Source organism: Vanacampus margaritifer, chromosome 8 (assembly GCF_051991255.1).
Source record: "Vanacampus margaritifer isolate UIUO_Vmar chromosome 8, RoL_Vmar_1.0, whole genome shotgun sequence".
Classification (NCBI taxonomy): Eukaryota; Metazoa; Chordata; class Actinopteri; order Syngnathiformes; family Syngnathidae; genus Vanacampus; species Vanacampus margaritifer.
This window is the reverse complement of record NC_135439.1, coordinates 18,860,638-18,880,072: the sequence shown is the minus strand read 5'-3', so window position 1 is coordinate 18,880,072 and position 19,435 is coordinate 18,860,638. Positions and strand designations below refer to the sequence as shown.

The 19,435-nt window shown below is 41.0% G+C and overlaps 1 protein-coding gene and 1 long non-coding RNA gene across 6 annotated transcripts in view; one reads left to right on the top strand and one right to left on the bottom strand.

Moving 5' to 3' along the window:
- The window catches only part of ncoa3 (nuclear receptor coactivator 3), a 33,296-nt gene that overhangs the window by 11,693 nt on the left and 2,168 nt on the right, over window positions 1-19,435 (top strand). For 2 of the 5 annotated variants that reach the window (XM_077572501.1, XM_077572502.1), the window contains exons 2-21: window positions 3,238-3,306; window positions 5,535-5,639; window positions 6,423-6,583; window positions 7,653-7,753; window positions 7,876-8,050; window positions 8,164-8,355; window positions 8,482-8,568; window positions 8,775-8,918; window positions 9,410-9,557; window positions 10,253-10,764; window positions 10,836-11,785; window positions 11,882-12,002; window positions 13,009-13,248; window positions 13,441-13,653; window positions 13,929-14,046; window positions 14,155-14,326; window positions 15,155-15,514; window positions 16,166-16,333; window positions 16,418-16,679; window positions 18,712-18,904. In XM_077572501.1, coding sequence (XP_077428627.1) covers window positions 5,554-5,639; window positions 6,423-6,583; window positions 7,653-7,753; window positions 7,876-8,050; window positions 8,164-8,355; window positions 8,482-8,568; window positions 8,775-8,918; window positions 9,410-9,557; window positions 10,253-10,764; window positions 10,836-11,785; window positions 11,882-12,002; window positions 13,009-13,248; window positions 13,441-13,653; window positions 13,929-14,046; window positions 14,155-14,326; window positions 15,155-15,514; window positions 16,166-16,333; window positions 16,418-16,679; window positions 18,712-18,904 — 4,403 coding nt within the window. In that variant the 5' untranslated portion in view covers window positions 3,238-3,306; window positions 5,535-5,553. Of the gene's footprint in view, window positions 1-3,237; window positions 3,317-5,534; window positions 5,640-6,422; window positions 6,584-7,652; window positions 7,754-7,875; window positions 8,051-8,163; window positions 8,356-8,481; window positions 8,569-8,774; window positions 8,919-9,409; window positions 9,558-10,252; window positions 10,765-10,835; window positions 11,786-11,881; window positions 12,003-13,008; window positions 13,249-13,440; window positions 13,654-13,928; window positions 14,047-14,154; window positions 14,327-15,154; window positions 15,515-16,165; window positions 16,334-16,417; window positions 16,680-18,711; window positions 18,905-19,435 lie in introns of all 5 variants that reach the window. The other 3 variants (XM_077572503.1, XM_077572504.1, XM_077572505.1) reach the window with 2 other exon arrangements.
- Window positions 18,447-19,202, bottom strand: LOC144056094 (uncharacterized). Its single transcript, XR_013294998.1, has 2 exons — window positions 19,126-19,202; window positions 18,447-18,937 (listed from the first exon to the last, which is right to left on the bottom strand). It is a non-coding gene; the product is annotated as an uncharacterized LOC144056094 (long non-coding RNA).

Below are 19,435 nucleotides of genomic sequence, written 5' to 3'. Positions count from 1 at the left end.
CGCATGCGCATTTAAAAAAAAGTGCCTTCTACTTATCGAAAAGATCCTTGAAAACACCTTTAATTGGCTTCAATCTTCTTTCAGGGAATCAGATGCGTTTGATATTTGAAGTTTTAATGGTCATATGCACGGCTTCGTAGATTGAAGGAAAATGAATTTCCAGTCCTGTGTTCCTTTTAAGGTGTTTTTTTTTTGTGGTGCTTGTTCTCAATCTCCACACAGGGTTTACGGTAGAGCAGGCCATTCATTAAAAAAATTTAAATTATTTTACAGATGCTTTTCTGCAGTTGCTTTTTATTTGTTTGGGAGGATTATTCTCTAGAGTTAAACGCCAGCGTCAAAAAGACTGTGCCGTGTTGTCATCGCTTTTTGCTGGGAAATGAATATTGAATTGGATCTCACCCGTAAAATGAATTGTTATAAAGTCTATAGTGTTTACTATTCCTGTTAATATTCATGTTGTTTGCAGCATGCTTGTTAGGAGGTAGTGGAGTTGTTCAAAGAAAAACAGGAAGTCATTTTGGATTTTCTTTTTGTACGTGATGTCAGAAGCTCTTATGGAGCACTGCAGATCTTTTATGTTTAATACCCCAAATATGACATTTGGGGGTTTCGAAAAAGATTGTCTTAAGTGAAATCCAACTATCAGTTTTTTATAACGCTTTTTCCTCCTTTATAAATGATGTCTTTAAATAAAAGATAGAATTGAAATTAGTTTCCCTAGCAAGCTGGAGTCTATGTCAGCTTACTTTGGACAACCTGTGGACAATAAAGTCCTTCAGTACATCTACATGGTCAGGTTCTTGTATTATTATTATTATTTTTAATGTGGAGGAGACATAAAAAACGTGAACTCTGTAAACTCTACTCAGAACAGCCAGAGATGAGTCGAATCTACTAGAACCTCTCTCTGTTGTGAGACACACCTGCTTACCTCTCTGCTCAGTTGTGTCAGTGTACAATAAATTGGGTGTGATTTTGTGAGATTGCAATTGTGTGTTCATGTACGTGCGCACCAGTTTGTTTTGGGTGTGTCCGTGTTTATTGTTGGCGCACAAGTCATTGTCTCGGGGAGCTCAAGTTTCAGGCTTTTATTTGCGCTGAGCAGGAATGTCCTCCTCACTATTCTGGTACTGACTGCGTGACACTGCTGCCGTTCTGAACTTTGCAGCAGTAGCACGGCCAATACATCTACAAAGTATCGGAGGAAAAAACGCATTTGACACTAAACCAGTTTGTTGTGATTAAGTCACTTATTCCTGGTAGCATACTTGTAGTCTTCATACTCAACAACTTATACAATCTATCACCAGTATTCTTGAAAATTAATTCAAACACAACATTTTCTTCACAGCAAGAGTCCCAGAAGAATACTTATGGGAAAAAAAACAACAACATTTCCATGAATTCATAAGTGGAATGAAGGCACAATATATAGTACCAAAATACATTTTATTCTGAGAAACAAGTAATACAAGTTGGTTGTGCTGCCTAGCTATGCAAAAACAGGACAAAGAAAAAGAAGTGTGGTAAAAGAATGCTTTGCAATGAACGAGAACTGGAAAGTTCTTGCAAGAGATGGAGAATAAACTATTCAGAAACAATTTTAAGCACAACTTTAAACCATGAAGCTAATACTTTCCAAACAATACTTCTAAAAGACAAGCTACTTTCATGCACATTTTGTCCTGTCCAAAAATGTTTATTATCTTCCATAAACATCACAGGACACAGCAAAGAGGAAATTCAGACCAAATGCTATAATAAAAACTTTAAAAAATAATAATATCATACTTCTTCGTGACATCTTGTGACACACTAACATTCACTTAATGTGGTCTCAGTTTTGGTAAACTACTTTGGGTGGGCATCTCAAACCACCTCACAATTTGACTAAATTACAATTCAATGGGCTATGATTCAGTGACTGATTATCAATGCAACTTGATCTTGAATTGATGCAGATTATTACTAGGTCTCTTTCTTATTGCTTGTACATACTACGTATTTTAATGACCCATTTACTCAAATATTATAAACTATAAATACATTTATGTGAATTTTCTTTCTTTCTTGATAAACAAAACAGAAAAGATGTATAATATAGCTAGGGGCTGGACTTGGTCCTGAAATAGACATTCGCAAATCGTGCCGACGTCAGCAAACAAATTACTGTTAGTATTTGTAATTAAATATGACTCTTTTTTCCCCCCGTTTCAAGCTCATTATCTTGAGTGAAACTCACACAACAGTCCTGTACAGTATTAGGCATGCATGAATATGACGTACTCAGGCATGTGCTGTGACTCCTTTCCATCAATTGTTAAAGTGAGGGAAGAATAAACAAGCTGTACTTGATTGAATGTTGTTCTACCAGGTAGCCCCTTTTTTTCAATATATATATTTTTTTATTTTCTACTGTAGATATAGATAAATTAGTATAAAGTACTGTTAATGTAAGTATAGGTTTTGTCTATTTTGTTTTTCATAGCAGGTTACAAATGCAAATGCAGGTTGTGTGGGTACAGTATACTGATAAATCACTTCAAAAATAATTTGTTACACATTACTACAACAACGCTACGAACTACAAGATACAAAATGTGTTGTTTGAAAACCTGACAAGGCTCAATGGCTGGTGGTAGGATGAAGGTGGGAGTGGGATCCTATGTTGTAGTGAAAATCGCTTTCTTGTAATAGGAGGAGTTTGCTATTGTCATGTTTGTCTTTACTATGTTGTATAGGCACCATCGTAGTGGCTTTTATACAGATAATATTATGTACCGGTACTGTCGTTCAGTATGTGGCAGGCGGTTAGGAGTTAATGTGCTTTCTTGACTACACAAATCAACTGCCCACTGCAGGTACGCTGCAATTAGGAACTATTTTCTCATTAATTCTGACTTTTGCAAGATTATATGAGAGAAGACCTGAGAGTTATCAAGTATTTATGCTTACTAAACCTTTTTTGGTCAAAACATGAGTAGAAACCAAAACGACTCGAAACAACTAGCCTGATACAGGCAGTATGTAAATTGGGTGGATGAAGTGGCAGTAGGCACACTTCCAGGAAAGGGAAGTGATGACGCAGTGGAACAAGCTGAGCAACGAAGCAAACAGGATGCAACTTACTGTGGCTTTCTTGCTAAATTTTCAAAATCATCTATTCCTATGAATTTCTGTCAAGCTAAACATAAACATACAATGTTACATTTGAGATTTTATTTGCTTTCTCAGGCGATGACAGCACATTGAAGTTGCCCAGGGAACCCGGATGGCGCTTAGCTGGGAATTTTACACACCAAGGTGAGCATAGGTATGTGTTTAAAAATGTTTTTAAAAAGAATCAGACTCTGACTAAATACTATAATGAACAGTCCTTTACTAGCAGGCCAAATGCCACTGAGCACATTTAACACATTGAGCTGATTCATACCAGTCACTCTAAAAACAGTTAGGTCAAAAGCAACCCAATTTCGGATTTAAAAAGAAAAATGGATCGATCTACTTTATGGGTCTATTTGACCCAAATTTCTGGGTTATTTTATACAAAATGACCCAGTTTTTTTTACCCAAGTAAAGGATCTGACCAATGTTTATGAGTTGTTTTACACTAAAAGACAATTTTCTTGACTCAAAGTTGTATCAAATTGACCCAGGTAGAGGATCGGTCCATTTTTTACCCATAGTTGGGTTATTTTTAACACAACAGTTTTAGGAGTGGTGGATAAACTGGTACAGTTGATTGGATAATAGAAAACAACATTTCTACGTTAAAACATGCTCAAACTTGTTTTCCTGCAACCAGAATGAAAATCCTGAAGTGTAATTCCCTATTCTCAGAAATGCTAGCACACTCCACTTCTGCTGTTCATTTCAGAATGTGATGCTGTCTGTGTGTTGATGTCATCTTTCTCCACTATTTTAGAGGTGAGCCCCAGGACAGAAACCAGGGAGGAAGGGAGAAAGAAAGAAGGGAGTTTAGCTCAAGGCAGAGCAGAGCAAAGCAAGATCATTTGGGTAGCTGGACAAGCAGATTTATAGTATGAAGTGTGCCTTCGAGGGTTTGTAGCACTGGCATTACTTGTGCAAATTGGTGGTAGAGGTAGCCGTGGCAGGCAGTGGTGGGTGACCTAGCTGCATGTTCTAGCCTGCAACTGTGGAGCTGGAGTTGCATAATTGCTCTCATCCGTTCTACACTTTTCAACTCTGGAATGAGCTCACTCCTTTGTGCTGAAAGACTGCTTGTTCCTGTGCATTTACAACCATGCAGACACAGTGTCCAGGATAGTATTGGTGGTTGTACAGCAGACAGAGCACTGCAACTTTATATTTGTCGGAGGGGATAGGGAGGAGGAGTGACCTTACAGACCGGGTAACAAGATTTCCTCCTATGTGAACTGAGAGGAGGTCAGACTTGGGTCAGTGCTATAGAAATGAATTAAGTGCAGAGTCACCACAAGATTACTGTAGTTGCATCTCAACTAGCTCAAGCTTATGTAGGTAATTGTAGGTAAAATGTCGTTTTTCCTTGCAACTGTTATTTAGTGCAAATGCGGCTGTGTGAATGTGTAATTCTTGACCTGCCCTATGTGAAAAATGATGAGACGTAACTGAGGTTTTGCTTTGGTGCAATATAAATTTGTCTGGATTGGGTTGAATACTATATTGAAGCAGGGAGAGAAGGGGAGGGGTTGACTGAGGCTGGCATGCGGAGAAAGAGCAGTTAAAATCTTGTGGAGGAAAGAACGGATGTAGCCTAGTGGAAAAAGCTAAGTAAATAGAATGCATAAACGGGATATTTATTTGCTAGTCCCTGAAATTTAGTGGGTAGCCATGAAGAGGACCAAGTCTAGGCTACACAAGATTGAGAAATGTGTGTGTTTTTTTCTTTTTTTTTCCCACTCATGTGGTCCTGCACAGTTAGAGAGAGAGAGAGGCAGGCTGCAGAATATATGCCTTGCTGCTCCTAGCATTCATCTCCCTTACACACTGTGCTGCGGCATGCCTGAGCGCATACGTGTACTAGAAAGGGTTTGTATAGCAGCATGTATACGTATGTGTGTTGCTACTGCCGGCAGAGTGGAGTGGTACCATTCTAGCGGGCAAGCTGGCTGAACGCAGGATGACCCATCTCCCCCGAGGCTTCAAATCACCACATCATCATCAGTCGCTCCCCACAGTGGAACAGATGAGATTTCATTCCCATCAAGAACCAAGGCTGCTTTACTAACTGGATAGTCTTCCCTCATAAATCAGAAGGAATCTGCTCTTCCCAAGGAAGTCATTTCATTTATAACCTCAGTTGGTTAGGGAGTTTGTATGTTTTTTTTTGTTTTGTTTTTTTACCTCAACCTGACACCTAGCTTTCAAGGTTTGAGGTTTGACATATTTTACTGACATCAGAGGACGCGTCTCCTTTGATCAGATCGTACAAGCGCACGCAAAACACACTCCCAGGTCATTCAGTGTTTGATTTATTGAAGCCTTTGTTTGTGAGTGGACACGTGTAAGATGTGACTGTAAATTTCCAGGTGCTGATATGCTCTGACGATGAGTGGATTAGGGGACAACTCGTTGGAGCCACTGTGCTCGGACCGCAAACGTAAACTATCCACCTGCGAGACACCAGGCATAGGGTGAGTGTTTTAGTCTTAGATATCAATTCATAGGGGAAGTCAACCCAAAGATTTTCTTTACAATAATATGTGCCCCCACTAGGCTAAACATGGCATTCTGATTAATGCATTTGTGGAATATGTGTGAAGCAGCAAAATCCACCCATTTTATATCCATCTCAGGGGGCGGCCATTTTGCCACAAACCGTCGACTGAGAGTCACATCACAGTTGCTCAGGGCTCAGTTAACATCCAATCACGGTTCAGCTTCAGAAAACACAATTTTAATCAGAATACCATATTTAGACTAATGGGGGCGCAAAAAACATATTTTAAAGAAGATCTTTGGGTTGACTTCCCTTTAAAATGGCAAAATAATGAATAAAATAATAATAATTTGCAAATTAAATGGCAAAATCCACCCATTTTTCTCTGGGGGCAGCCATTTTGCCACTTGTTGTCAACTGAAAATGACATCACAGTTTCTTAAAGGTAAAGACCAATCAAGGCTCAGCTTCAGAAAACAGGTGAGCCGTGATTGGTCGTTAAATGATTTTCTCATATTCAGTGGACAGCAAGTTACAAAATGGCCGGAGTTAATTTTCCTGCCTAACGAATATTCCACAAACGCAATGTTAATCAGAATACACAAGAACATTTTAGGTTTCCTCTTTAATGTATGGACACACTGCGAGCTACTGCTTTTACTGCTGCCTTGCAACTATCTGAACAGTTTACTGCGCATACTGACGGGGTGGCGAGGTTGTCTTGGCAACATGTCTAATCCCCTTGGCGCCCTGGCAGGTGTGACAAGCGTCGACGGGAACAAGAGACCAAGTACATCGAGGAGCTGGCTGAGCTCATCTCTGCTAACCTCTCTAACATTGATAGCTTCAATGTGAAGCCTGACAAATGTGCAATCCTCAAGGAGACTGTGCGGCAGATCAGACAAATCAAAGAGCAAGGTACAAGCCGAGTGCATGCGACACCTACATATGATGAACACCTCCAAAGCACAATATGCAATTTGTATCTTCCTTATTTGTATTTGGAGAATTGAAAGTGAATATGGTTTGGCAAGACAAATTACCCTTCTGCAGAGCAGATGATGCTGGTGATGAAGTGGTGCTTTTGGTTCAGGGCCAGGCCTCAGATCGACAGCCAGTTTGGCTGTGTCATCGAGGGTAAATGAACACCAGTAATTGAGACCAATGCTCGTGGCTCAAGGCTGTCAGAGACACTGTTGATCTGTTTTCCCTGCTTGCCATTGGAGAATAATGATGATGTCCCTTCGCCATTTTGCAAATTTGACTTGATTGAGAACATTCTTTTCACCTGTATTCGCGCGATTGAGATAAGATCTGAGAGGTGTCTCACACAGTTACTGGTTTTTTTACTGGACCCCGCAGCATCACCCTACCAGGATGCTATGGACAGACAAAATGGAAGGGGACCATTTTATCTATCTATCTATCTATCTATCTATCTATCTATCTATCTATCTATCTATCTATCTATCTATCTCTATATATATATATATATATATATATATATATATATATATATATATATATATATATTTCAACACATCATTTACTTTTCCACCACATCCACAGTTGGACTCTCAGATAGGTGACATTCATCTTCGCAATCGCAAACAAAAGGATATTTATTCCAAGGTTACTCTATTTTGTGTCTTACTTAGCACTTAACCCCAGAGATAGTCCTACTATATTGAGGGCTGTCGAACAAAGTCTCAGACACATGCTGAATTTAAAAATAGAAAGGTATGTTAAGCATGCATATGTGACTTGTGCTGCCACCTGGTGATCAGGCAAAGATATTACAATTATATTGTAGTAAAATCAAGTTGAAGCTTTACAATGATGACAGTACATCAACTTTTTTTTACTTTAAGTGTAACATAATATACACTTATAGACTCCTCTTAATTTTGGGGGGCACTTTTAAGAAACTCATATGATATAAATGCCGATTCTTGTTTATAGTCGCTGCTGTGCAATGTCTCCTTAGGTAAAAACTCTTGCAGCGCTGACGATGTCCAGAAGGCGGATGTGTCCTCTACTGGTCAAGGAGTCATTGACAAAGACCACCTGGGACCCTTGCTTTTACAGGTCAGTTTCTCACCTGGGCCAAAAATCCAATATGATGCGTCCTCCCCCTGTCATCGCTTGCACTTGACAAGTCAGCGGAAAGTTTGTGCATTCCTAATTCTCCACTTTTTTGTTCTTTCCAGGCTCTAGATGGGTTTCTCTTTGTAGTAAACCGAGAGGGAAGCATTGTGTTTGTGTCAGACAATGTGACACAATACCTTCAGTACAAACAGGAGGAGCTCATCAACACTAGTGTGTATAACATCATTCATGATGACGACAGGGAGGCATTTCACAAGAATTTGCCCAAATCTGCTGGTGAGATATGAATTACACATTCTAATGAGTATGATGAGTAAAACGCCTTAACATCAACTCAATACAAAATGTTATCGTAGTCACTCAGTAGTCATTTTGATCGCTTCTTGTAGTTCCAAATGGGGCATCGTGGGCGGGAGAGGCACCCAGACAGAAGAGCCACACATTCAACTGTCGCATGTTGGTAAACTTGGTCCATGGTCAATGTCATGGGTTGTCAGAAAACAGGCCCGGTGGACAGCGCTATGAGACTATGCAGTGTTTTGCTCTCACTCAGCCCCGGGCCATGATGGAGGAAGGGGAAGGTATCTAATCTCAAATATTTTGTCCCCAAAGTTTTAATACCGTTTGGCTTAATCTGAAATAAAAAAAAATGCATTAAAAGTAGTATAAAAATAAAGCATGTAATATTATATTGTCTTCTGATTCAGATCTCCAGTCATGTATGATCTGCGTGGCTCGACGCATCACAGCACTAGAGAGGACAGAACGGTTTAGCACACGCCACGAGCTGTCAGGTAAGGTTCCTTTTTTCCCCAAATGGTGTACAAATGGGAAATAATGAAAAACAAGCATAAGGGTCTTGCTTTACTTGTATAATTTCACTGTGTCAACATGAGGTTTGAAATCCTTTCATGCAGTAGATGAAAGGATGACATTTCATTTCATGCATCCCAGCAGTTACATCTCAATGCAACCCTAATTTTTTGTCCCGCAATTCTAGGTAAACTCATTGAAATTGAGCAGCATAACACTCTTCACACCACAATGCGTCCTGGTTGGGAGGACCTGGTGAGGCGCTGCATACAGATGTTCCTCAGTCGAAGCGATGGACAGCCATGGTCTTACAAACGCCACTATCAAGATGGTTTGTATTTCCGAACTGAGTCGTTTCAAGCATTACATTCAGAATGTGGTCATACAGTATTTTACCAGACCACTTTATTTGAACAGGGTCGGGATTCACTTCGGTGTCTAGATAGGAGGAACAATAACAGACAGCATTCAAAATGTATGCCTATCCTTAAATGACCTCAGTTGACTGCTCAGTCACTTATATTGCTGGCATCCGGCCGAAACTTTGTACTTCTAAAATAGTCACTTTTGAGAAGACCCTAAAAAGGGCTTTTTTTGTTCAACCAATAACACCAAATCATCAAAGAGAGCAATCATTTTCAACACTTAAGATTGGTCAATTATTTGTGAAAAAAACACCCACGTGTGGACTGACCAATAGGATAGATTTGTGTTACAATAAGAAATTTACCAAATTGAGACTTATGAGTTTTGGCCCCATGTCATTGATATTCACTATGTCTGGTAATTTTCTTATTTTTTGCTTGCTCCATTCCACAACAGCTTTCCACAATGGCCATGCAGAAACACCACTCTACCGATTCTCCCTCTCTGATGGCACCCCCGTCACCGCCCAGACTCGCAGTGACCTCTGCAGGAATCCTAACACCAATGAACCACACTCATTTCTCTCTACACACCTGCTTCAGAGGTGAAAATGACATTTTTTGTGAAATTGTGAATTACACGCAATTTTTTCCCTGCGTTTTCATTTTTAATTTTTTAGCAATTTTATCCTTCATTTAAGGGGAGGGGGAATCATACATGAGGGCTTAATAAAAAAAAGAAACAATTTCAAATTATTTAGAAGTTTACCAGTCCCTAGCGGGTTGTAGAAAAAAATAGAATCGCTGATTTATAGCACATTTTACACACACTAACTCAATATGCTTCACATACTGTATAATTACACTATTTGAAAGCAGTTACAAATATAGTTTTAAGAGATTTAAAAGCAAAGAAATTAAAAAGCTAACGAAAGTGACTAAAAGAGCGTACAGTGCAAGAACAAGATTTTGGAAAACATGAGTTTAAAAATACTTTGAAATACCTTACTACCTTAAGATATGCGAAAATAGCATTGTTTTTAATGGATTTAAAACATTTACATATTAGTAGTGTGTTTGACTCTTTATTAATTGATATTATTCACTCTTATAATAAAGGATATCAATAAATTGGCGGCCAGTAATATACACAAGTACAGAGAGAAGTAAACATTTTTAAGGGTGTTTTTTTTCTGGTCTGTTGATGGGTATTATAAACCAGTTTGTGTTATTCACAGTGCGATGCGACTTGGATTCAACAGCATGATTGTCTCATCATATTTTGTATTTAATCTTTCAGAGAGCAGAGTAGCTATCGTGGAAACCAAGTAGGAAGCATCAGGCCTCAAAGCATGGGTGTGAACAACCCCAACCAACAGATGAACATGGTGTCCGGTGGAGGCATGAGCATGCCCTATGGCATGGCTGACCAGGGAAACCTGGCCCAAAGAGGAGCACCTCCTTACAATGGGGGCAACCGCATGAATCAAATGAACTCCATGCATCAAATGAATCCCATGCATCAAATGAACAACATGGGCCCAATCAATTCCATGAATTCAATGAACACGATGAACCAAATGGGGCAAATGAATCCGATGGGCCACCACAGCATGCATCAGCAGCATCAGCACCAACATCAACAGATGGCTCAGTTCCACGGGGGTGGACCTGGAGGTGGAGGATACGGGATGGGAATGACCAGTCCGCCACAGGCCAGTCCAGGTATAAATGGCCCTCCACACAATGTCATGGGTTCACCCCGAGTCAGAGGAAGTCCCAAGATGGGTGCCAGCCCCTTCTCTCCTGGAGGTACAAAAAGCAAAATCTGCAATTCTCACATGAATTTGTTTTACCAAGCTCACGTGCTATCTTATTTATAGGTTTGAATTCTCCCATGAGCTCCAGTCACCCGGGTAACTCAGGAGGCGGGACCACTACTTTCTCCAGCAGCTCCTTGAATGCTCTGCAAGCAATTAGCGAGGGTGTGGGCAACCCACTGCCCTCCCCTCTTACTTCCCCTACCACGCACAAGCCTGACAGCTCACCAAGTATTAATTCCACCAACCAGGTTACAAGTGGGCCTTGCAAATCCGGCCTCCCATCCCACTGCGACTCAAAGAGCCCGGGTAGCTCACTGGGGGCAACAGGGGAGCAGCATCCCCACACCCCCTCGAGCGAGTGCCCTTCAGACAAACCAGACAGTCAAGCAAGCAGAGAGGCGGGACCAAACATGGGAGAATCTCATCGTCGGGGGCCCGACAAAAGCCACAAGAAGCTTTTGCAGCTCCTCACATGCCCAACAGATGAGCTCGCGCCAGCGAAACACCCTCCAAGCTCTGGGCCCAGTTCCACACTGGATGTGAAAGACGGAACAACTGGTGTTACCAGCCCTTCCTCCTCAACTGGTGTGTCTTCCTCTACAGGCGGAGGTCACGGCGCCGTGTCCTCTTCAGGGCATTTCACAAACCAGTCACTTCAAGAGAAGCACAAGATTCTCCACAAGCTTCTGAAAACTGGGAACACCCCCGCTGATGTGGCCCGCATCACAGAAGAAGCCACTGGCAAGAGTAGCTTGGAGTCCGGCACATCTGAGGCAGGAGCTGTCGGAGGAGTTCGGGGAACAGAATCAAAGCAGGAGCAGCACAGTCCGAAGAAGGAGAAGCCCCATGCACTCCTTCACTACCTCCTTAATAAGGATGACTCAAAAGAAGCTGCTGATATCAAGCCAAAGCTGGAAGAGCTAGAGGGGAGGGGAGCTCTGGGGTCAGGGGTCACAAGCTCTGAGACCCACTTAATGGATGGCAAAGTCAAGCTTGAGCCATCTGATGAGGTGATATTTTCACTCAAACCAGCAATCTCATTTTAGCATTAGTCAGCGCAATAATCATTTTTGTAATTCATTTGATTCCCCACATCAATGATGCAGGTGGAGACCCTGGAGACCATCCTTGGAACAAGGAATGTTTCTGGTTTCTTCCCTGAGCCTGATTCCAGATCAGGAAAAGAAGTCGGGAGCAAACAGGGAATCATGCCTGACAGTTTGCTTGGTAAGCCAAATACATTTTTGCTTCTTGGATGGAAGACTGAGTACTCACTGAGTATTGATACCAGGTATCAGTATCGGGCTGATAACCGTCTTTATTTCAAGGTATACCGCGGTACCCACGACGGCGGCCAATCCCAGTAGGGTGGCCGTTTTACAATCAGGACCTAGAAATTAGAAAAATAGAAAATTGTGGTGAACTCATTCAAACCGATAAAAGTACATGTTTTTTTTAAATACTTTGTCCTTCACTCCCAAAAACATACAGTATTTATGTATGTGTTTTTTAAAATAGTTTTAATGCAAGAGCACACAGAAGGGTTTGATGCAGCTTCTGACATGAAGAGGTGGCTTGAAGCAATGGTAGTTATTACAAAAAAAACGGCCAGCAGGTGGCAGAAGAGTATAAGAGATCAGCCAGGGCCATGTTGCAAAAAGCTCTTTTTGCCAGTGTTTTCAACAGGAATGGGAATAATGATGAAACTTGGCTATATTCTAATGCTAATTGCTGCAAAACGTAAACAGATACAACAGATTAAACAGATTATTTTTTTCTGATGAAAGAAAAGAATATAATCTTTCTTTTAGTAGGTAGGTCCATGTTTTTATAGCACAAGAACACAATATTCTGTGGGCCTTGCAAAATTTGTCAAAATCCAGTAAAACAGCCGGGGAGCAAACAGGATTGCTTCAGTGAAAATAGCTGGGAGTGAATGAGTAAATTTAATGCAATTTTAAGGGAAAATGCTATATTGGGAAATGTAGGTTTTTCTTTAAAATTCTCTGTCAGTTTGTTGGGGGAAATTTTATGTATTAAAAATACTAGTGGTATCAGTACCAGTGACTACTCAAGAGTTGACTAGTCACCCTGATATTGGTCTGAAGAAAATAAAAGTGGTATCAAACATTCATACTTTTTATTGTCATGTTATAGCTTTTAATATTGACTGATTAAGCATATACGCATTGGACTACTAACACAGCCTAAATGGTTTCCTTGTTTGTTTTAGAAGGCAATCGAGGCGCTTTAACTACAGGTCAGCGAGGCGCCTGTCAAAGAGCGCTGTCTGTAGATTCTAAGCCGATGGGTGGCGAAGTGCCAGTGGGAGTTGGCTTGGCTGGAAGAAGGAATGTCCTCTGTCCCACACTCATCAAACAAGAGAACATGGATGCGCCCATCCGACCTGGGGGGATTCCTAATGGCTTCCCCGGAGGCACGGGAGTGTGTCCACCAAGAGGCCACCCAACAAGTACATTTCAAAAAATCTTAGCATTCTTAAAACAACAGTCTGTTAATTAATTCTTAGTTACAGAGAAAAATCATTGGAAAAATGTATAGATGTTTGATGTAGAAACTATCTTTGACTTATTGCATGTTGTCTTTGTCTCAGAAAGAATATTTTCTGTGTGACTAAGTTTTGTTATTGACTTTTGTCGATCAGGAGGCATGGTCAGAGGGACGGGAATGCCTCTACGCCCTCCAATGGCAGGGCCAGGGGATTGGGTAATGCAACGATCCAACACCAGCCCGATGACTGGACCAGGCCACCCAGGCATGGCTCGCTCCGGTCCAATGGGGGGACCCTTGATCAACCGCTCCAACAGTGTGCCCGCAAACACGAGGTCAATCCTGCAGCAACAACTTATGGAGATGGGTACGCCTGACAAAGCACTAATAGTATACACTATGTAGTAAAAAAGAAACCAAAGCAACATCAGTCTGAACATTCTTCAATAAATGAATCAATTTACTGGTAGTTTAGTTGCATGTAATGCTTGCTTGAATTTGTATTTTAACAAGTATGACTTGGAACTGACTATAAGCATATATGCAGTTATAATATGTATTTTTTTGTATTGTGTTATGTGAATAATTTGAATATTTTCTACCACCTGCTGATTATTGCACCACCCACTGTCTCCACTCTAGGTACCAATGAAGGCAACATGAGCATGAGCCCATTTGGTGGGGCCGGGCCCCCACCTCGGTCCCCGTCCTGGCCAGACTCTGCTATGGGCATTGAAAGATCACGGAGTAATACAAACAGGTAAAACATACGTCTTTCTCAGTTGATCCTAATCAATGATTGTAGACAGACGTTGTCCAACTTTTTGTAACAGCCATTCAATATCTTCCTCTTCATCTTTTGTGATAGGGAACAGTTTGGCAACCCACTAGAAGAGCTTCTTGGCCCCCTGGCGAGCAGTGAAGGACAGAGTGATGAGCGGGCACTTCTGGATCAGCTGGACTCTCTGCTCAACACTGCAGACGTCAATGCTTTGCAGGAAATCGACCGAGCTCTCGGCATCCCTGAAATAGTAGGCCAGGTACGGGTACTATTAAGGATGATTTGCAAAGTAATTTATTGGCAACTGATTTCCATTATTATTATTTAGAGCTGAGGTGGGCATCGAGGGCCGGAGTCCTGCAGGTTTTGCATGTTGCCCTTCTCCAACACAGCTGATATATAATCAGCACATCAGCAAGCTCTGCATAAGCCTGATAACGATCCTGTTGATTGGAATCAGCTTGTGTTGGAAGTGAGAAACCTCCAAAACCTGCAGGACTCCGGCCCTCGAGGACCGAGATTGCCCACCTCTGATTTAGGGGGTTCATGTTTTGGGTACCTACATTATACGTTATGAAACCTGCTTCACTCCACATACATATTAACTCATCCACTGCCTTTGACAGCTATGGATGTAAAAAATTCATTTGAACTTTTGTTAAGAGTATGAAAACCTAGAAAAAAACATTTGTGTACATTTAGAACAGATTTAAAATTTGTGATTAATCGTGAGTTAACTACTGAAGTCATGCAATTAATTACAATTAAAAAAAAATATTGCCTGACGCGATTTAAAAAAGAAAGAAAAGATTATAAAAAATTAGAAGCGTCAGGCGATTACAATTTTTAATCATAATTAATTGCATGACTTCACTAGTTAACTCAAGATTAATCACAAATTGTATCTGTTCTAAAATGTACAATAACAAAAATTCTAGGTTTCTTGTTAACAAAAGTGGGAAAAAAATGTTAAACTAATAGAAATAGTTCAAATGATTTTTTGATGTCTTAAGCCGTCAATGGCAGTGAATGAGTTCAGATCTACAATGTCCAATCCATGATGACATTTCTCTCTTCTTTACCTTAGAACCACGGACCCGAGGGCCATCCTCAGGCCCAGGATCAAGGACAGCCACAATCTGCCCGATCAGAGCCTTTCACAGGGCCTGACTCAACCATTGGCATGGAGCAAAAGCCCTTGTATGGCCAAGGGTATCCTGGGCCACCGGGACCTGCCTCAATAGGCATGCAGCCTGGTTATGGTGGCAACTCGATACCAAGCCAATCTCCAGCAGGATTCAACCCCATGATGAATCAAATGGGCCAGCCCGGAAGCTTCCCGGGAATGGGGGGCATGGCAGGTCTGGGTAACCCCCGCGCTAACATGATGAGACCTAGCATGATCACAGCCAAGCCTCTTCGACTGCAGCTGCAGCAGAGGCTTCAGGTGATAACACTCGTAGAGTAGTTCTTGGTTTCTTAATTAAAAAATAGTCATGTTCATTTTATTGTACTTTTTTTTCTAATGATGGTTTAGTAAATTTGTAAAGTACTGACTGTATTACAGTCAGGGACTGGGACTCATTTTCAGCTCTGGAGTTTCAATGCTCAGACTGGCCCACTTCAGTTCACAGCATTTTAACGCCATTTTTGTTTTTTGCATATTAGTGCATCAATCTAAAATAGCTTCATATTCCACCCAACATCGATATTTTTAGTGTATTTCATCAAAAATTAAAGTAACAACTGAATGCCGTTACTGGATCACAATGTTTATTTGAACAATAAACAAATACATGTATGACACCACTGACCTAAGCTATAAATAACAACAGGTCAAAAATATTTCATGATTTGTGTGTGTGCAAATAATTTCAAGTACATTCTAAAAAATATTATATTATATGCTCCAACTTTGTCACTGCGCCTGCATGGCAAGGTTTACCACAAGCATATTATTGGCTGATTTTGTAATTTGTGAAATAGTGACCTCTAGTGGCCCGCTGGTCCCGCTTTCTCAAGCCGGGCCTTATTACAGTACATCAGAAGTAATCAACCCCCGTAATGACATATGCTTTGAAATGATCCCATATGACAGTTTATGAACCAGACCCGTCAAGGCATAAAGATGGAAAATGCCCCTGGAGGAAATCCTGCCATGCGCCCTGCCATGCGGCCCGCCATGCAACCCGGCATGCAGCCTGGTATGCGACCTAGTATGCAACCTGGGATGCAGCCTGGGATGCAGCCTGGGATGAGTGGTCAGGTATGCCAGCAACTGTCCTTCATGCTTCACGAAAGTCACTATTAATGACGCAAGTTAGTCAGTGTATTTTTGTTTTTTGCGCAGCCTGGTTTCCTGAATGCTCAGATGATGGCCCAGCGCAGCAGAGAAATGGAGATGAGGAGACACCGGATGATGATACTGATGCAGCAGAAGCAACAGATGCAGGCGCAGGCACAGGCACAGGCACAGGCACAGGCACAAGGGGCTGCCGCAGGATTCAGCCCTCCTCCAAATGTCACCGCACCGGGAGGAATGGACAGTGCCATGGGAGGCCCCGGCATGAACCAGCCAGGACAGCAGGGATTCAATTATGGAGGTAACTATGGTGAGTCACTTACGACAAAGCTGTTTGTGTTTTAAGAGTCACTGACTGAAAATGACATGACAGTGCCTTAGGGCTCAGGTAATGAATGACCAATCACGGCTCACCTGTTTTCTGGGTTTGGTCATGTGACGTTCACAAGCTGAGCCCTTTGGCACTGTGATGTCATTTTCAGTCCAAATGGCCGCCAAATTAGATGGGTAAAAACGGGTGGATTTTGCTGGATTTTCGTATTGTTCCACAAATGCAATATTAATCAGAATGCCGTGTTTAGTCAATGGGGGCACATAGAACACTATATACTAATACTAATACTCTATTATTGCAAATAACATTTTTGGCTTGACTTCCCCCCTCACCCACTTGTTTTATTTATTTTTTATTTTTATGTTTTGAAACATTTCCTGTTTGGCTAATATTTGTTTTCCTCTAGAATGGATTATTTCTTAAAGTGGAAGTCAACCTTAAACATTTTTGACAATAATATTTTATATGTGACCTCACTAGTCCAAATATGACATTCTGATTAATATTACATTTGTGGAATATAAATTATGCAGTAAAATCCAGCCGTTTTTATCCATCTCAGGGGGCGGATATTTTGCCACTTGCTGTCGACTGAAGAGGACAACACAATTGCTTAGGGTTCAGGCAACGACCAATCACAGCTCACCAGTTTTCTGAAGCTGAACTGTGATTGATTGTTACCTGAGACTTGAGCAAACATTGATGGGATGAGATGGATAAAGACGATTTTGCTGCTTAACTCATATTCCACTAACGCAATATTAACCAGAATACCACATTTACACTAGTGGGGCATCATAGAACATATTATAGACAAGATATTTTTGGTGGGGGGGACTTCCCCTTTAATGTTTTGACCCTTTGTGAATGAAATCACATTTACGATTTTAGGCAAAATATTTTTTTTATGTTATAGATGCCTTAGTTGCTTGCACTTCATAGCCACAGATACAAGTGGTTTTCCTTGACTGCCGAGTTTATTGCTCCTTGACAAACAATTAATCCACCGTGAAAACGAGAGCAAAAATACTCAAACAAACGCAACAACTAGCATAAAGAAAATAAATACTTACTAACTTCTGCTTAACTTACAAAAACATATTGACCGACACAAAATGTACAAAAACAACAAAAACTTGTTGGCTGTATGCAATGTAGGGCACTTTTTGTATGCTCTTAAAGCTTTAGTGTGTAATATTTAGCGCCATCTAGTGGTGAACTAATAATTCATTTGTTTTAAAACCCCACTATTAATTTCAATAATATGCAAAAAATATATATGTTCTATCACATCAACATACGTTTTTAAAACTAATCGTAGGTCCAGTAATCATTAATTATGTTACATAGGTCGCTGCCATGCCTTCGGGAGCCTGACATGTTTCGCTTCTGCTTTCTTTCTGCTACGAGTCTCGTTAATTCGGGCTCCCGACGCTTGTCTCCCTCTGCTTTACTCCCGCTAGCCGTTCTTGTTAACCGCTTCAGCTCGTTCTTGCTCACTCCAAATACTAATTCATAGTGTAACACTCTATTTTCGTGAGGTAGTTACTATTTGACTGAAAATGACTTGCCATAGTTGAAAGTTCGTACTGAAAATATAGTCTGTAAAGTGTCCTGCTCCTACGAAACAAAAATACATAAAATAAATCTTCATTTAGAGTAGTAATTGGTGCAAGTGTGCATGCTTAAAAATTGTTGTATTCTATTAGTTCACTACTAGATGTGACTAAATAATACACTCTGTGCCTTTAATGATACGTTCTCACTCACCTTTGGCTTTTTATTTACCCACTAATACCGTATCCACCCTACAGCACCCTCTCTAGTGTGAGTGGTGACACATGCCCAATAGCAAAGAAAACAAATAATCCCCACAAAAATGCCAATGTGTGTGTGTGTTACATAGATACCGGTACACTAAAAACACATTTTATCAGTCTCCATTTTGCTTGTTTTCTCCGCCATGTTGGAAGTTGCAATCCTGACTGTTGTTTTTCTGCACATGCAGGATTGAACCAACAGGGGGAGCAGTCGTTCATGGCTCCAAGTAGCAGCCCACCACAAAACATGATGGCGGGTAGGATGGGAGGTCCTTCTCAGAACAACATGATGTCAGGAATGCAAGGAAATCCACAGGGAGGCTCCATGTATCCGTCAGGAGACATGAAGGGCTGGCCGCAGGGTGGGATGCCACGCAAAAGGTATGCAATGCCAACATAATGACACAAGTCTTTCTGGGGTAAAATAAAAGAAGAAAAAAAAGGAATATTACTTTTAAAGTACTTGCTGCTAGGATTGATCATGTCTGCTGTTCGGGCTGGCACCATTTTATGTATAAACATTCATGGCACATTACCCAAAAATGGCTACATAAAAAAGTATGAAAACTAAAACAAAGATGATCTTGTCTCAATGTACTCACAAATGGGCTCTTTGCACAAATCCACTACTTCCTGAACTCAATACCACTCCTTCATATCCTGTCTTTCATGATTGGACAAACTGATGAATCCAGGTGTGCCTGACCTCAGTAACCATGACGACATTGGTCAGGCACACCTGGATTAATCAGTTTGTCCAATCATGAAAGAGCCCGTTGACATAGTCAGTGTGCAATATGTGCCTGTTGAATTGAACACTACGCACAGGAAGCCATGACTTCTATTGTATGAACACCAAATGCCATCTAGTGGAAGAGCATAACATTTTTCTGCCTGTCACTTTGTCACAGA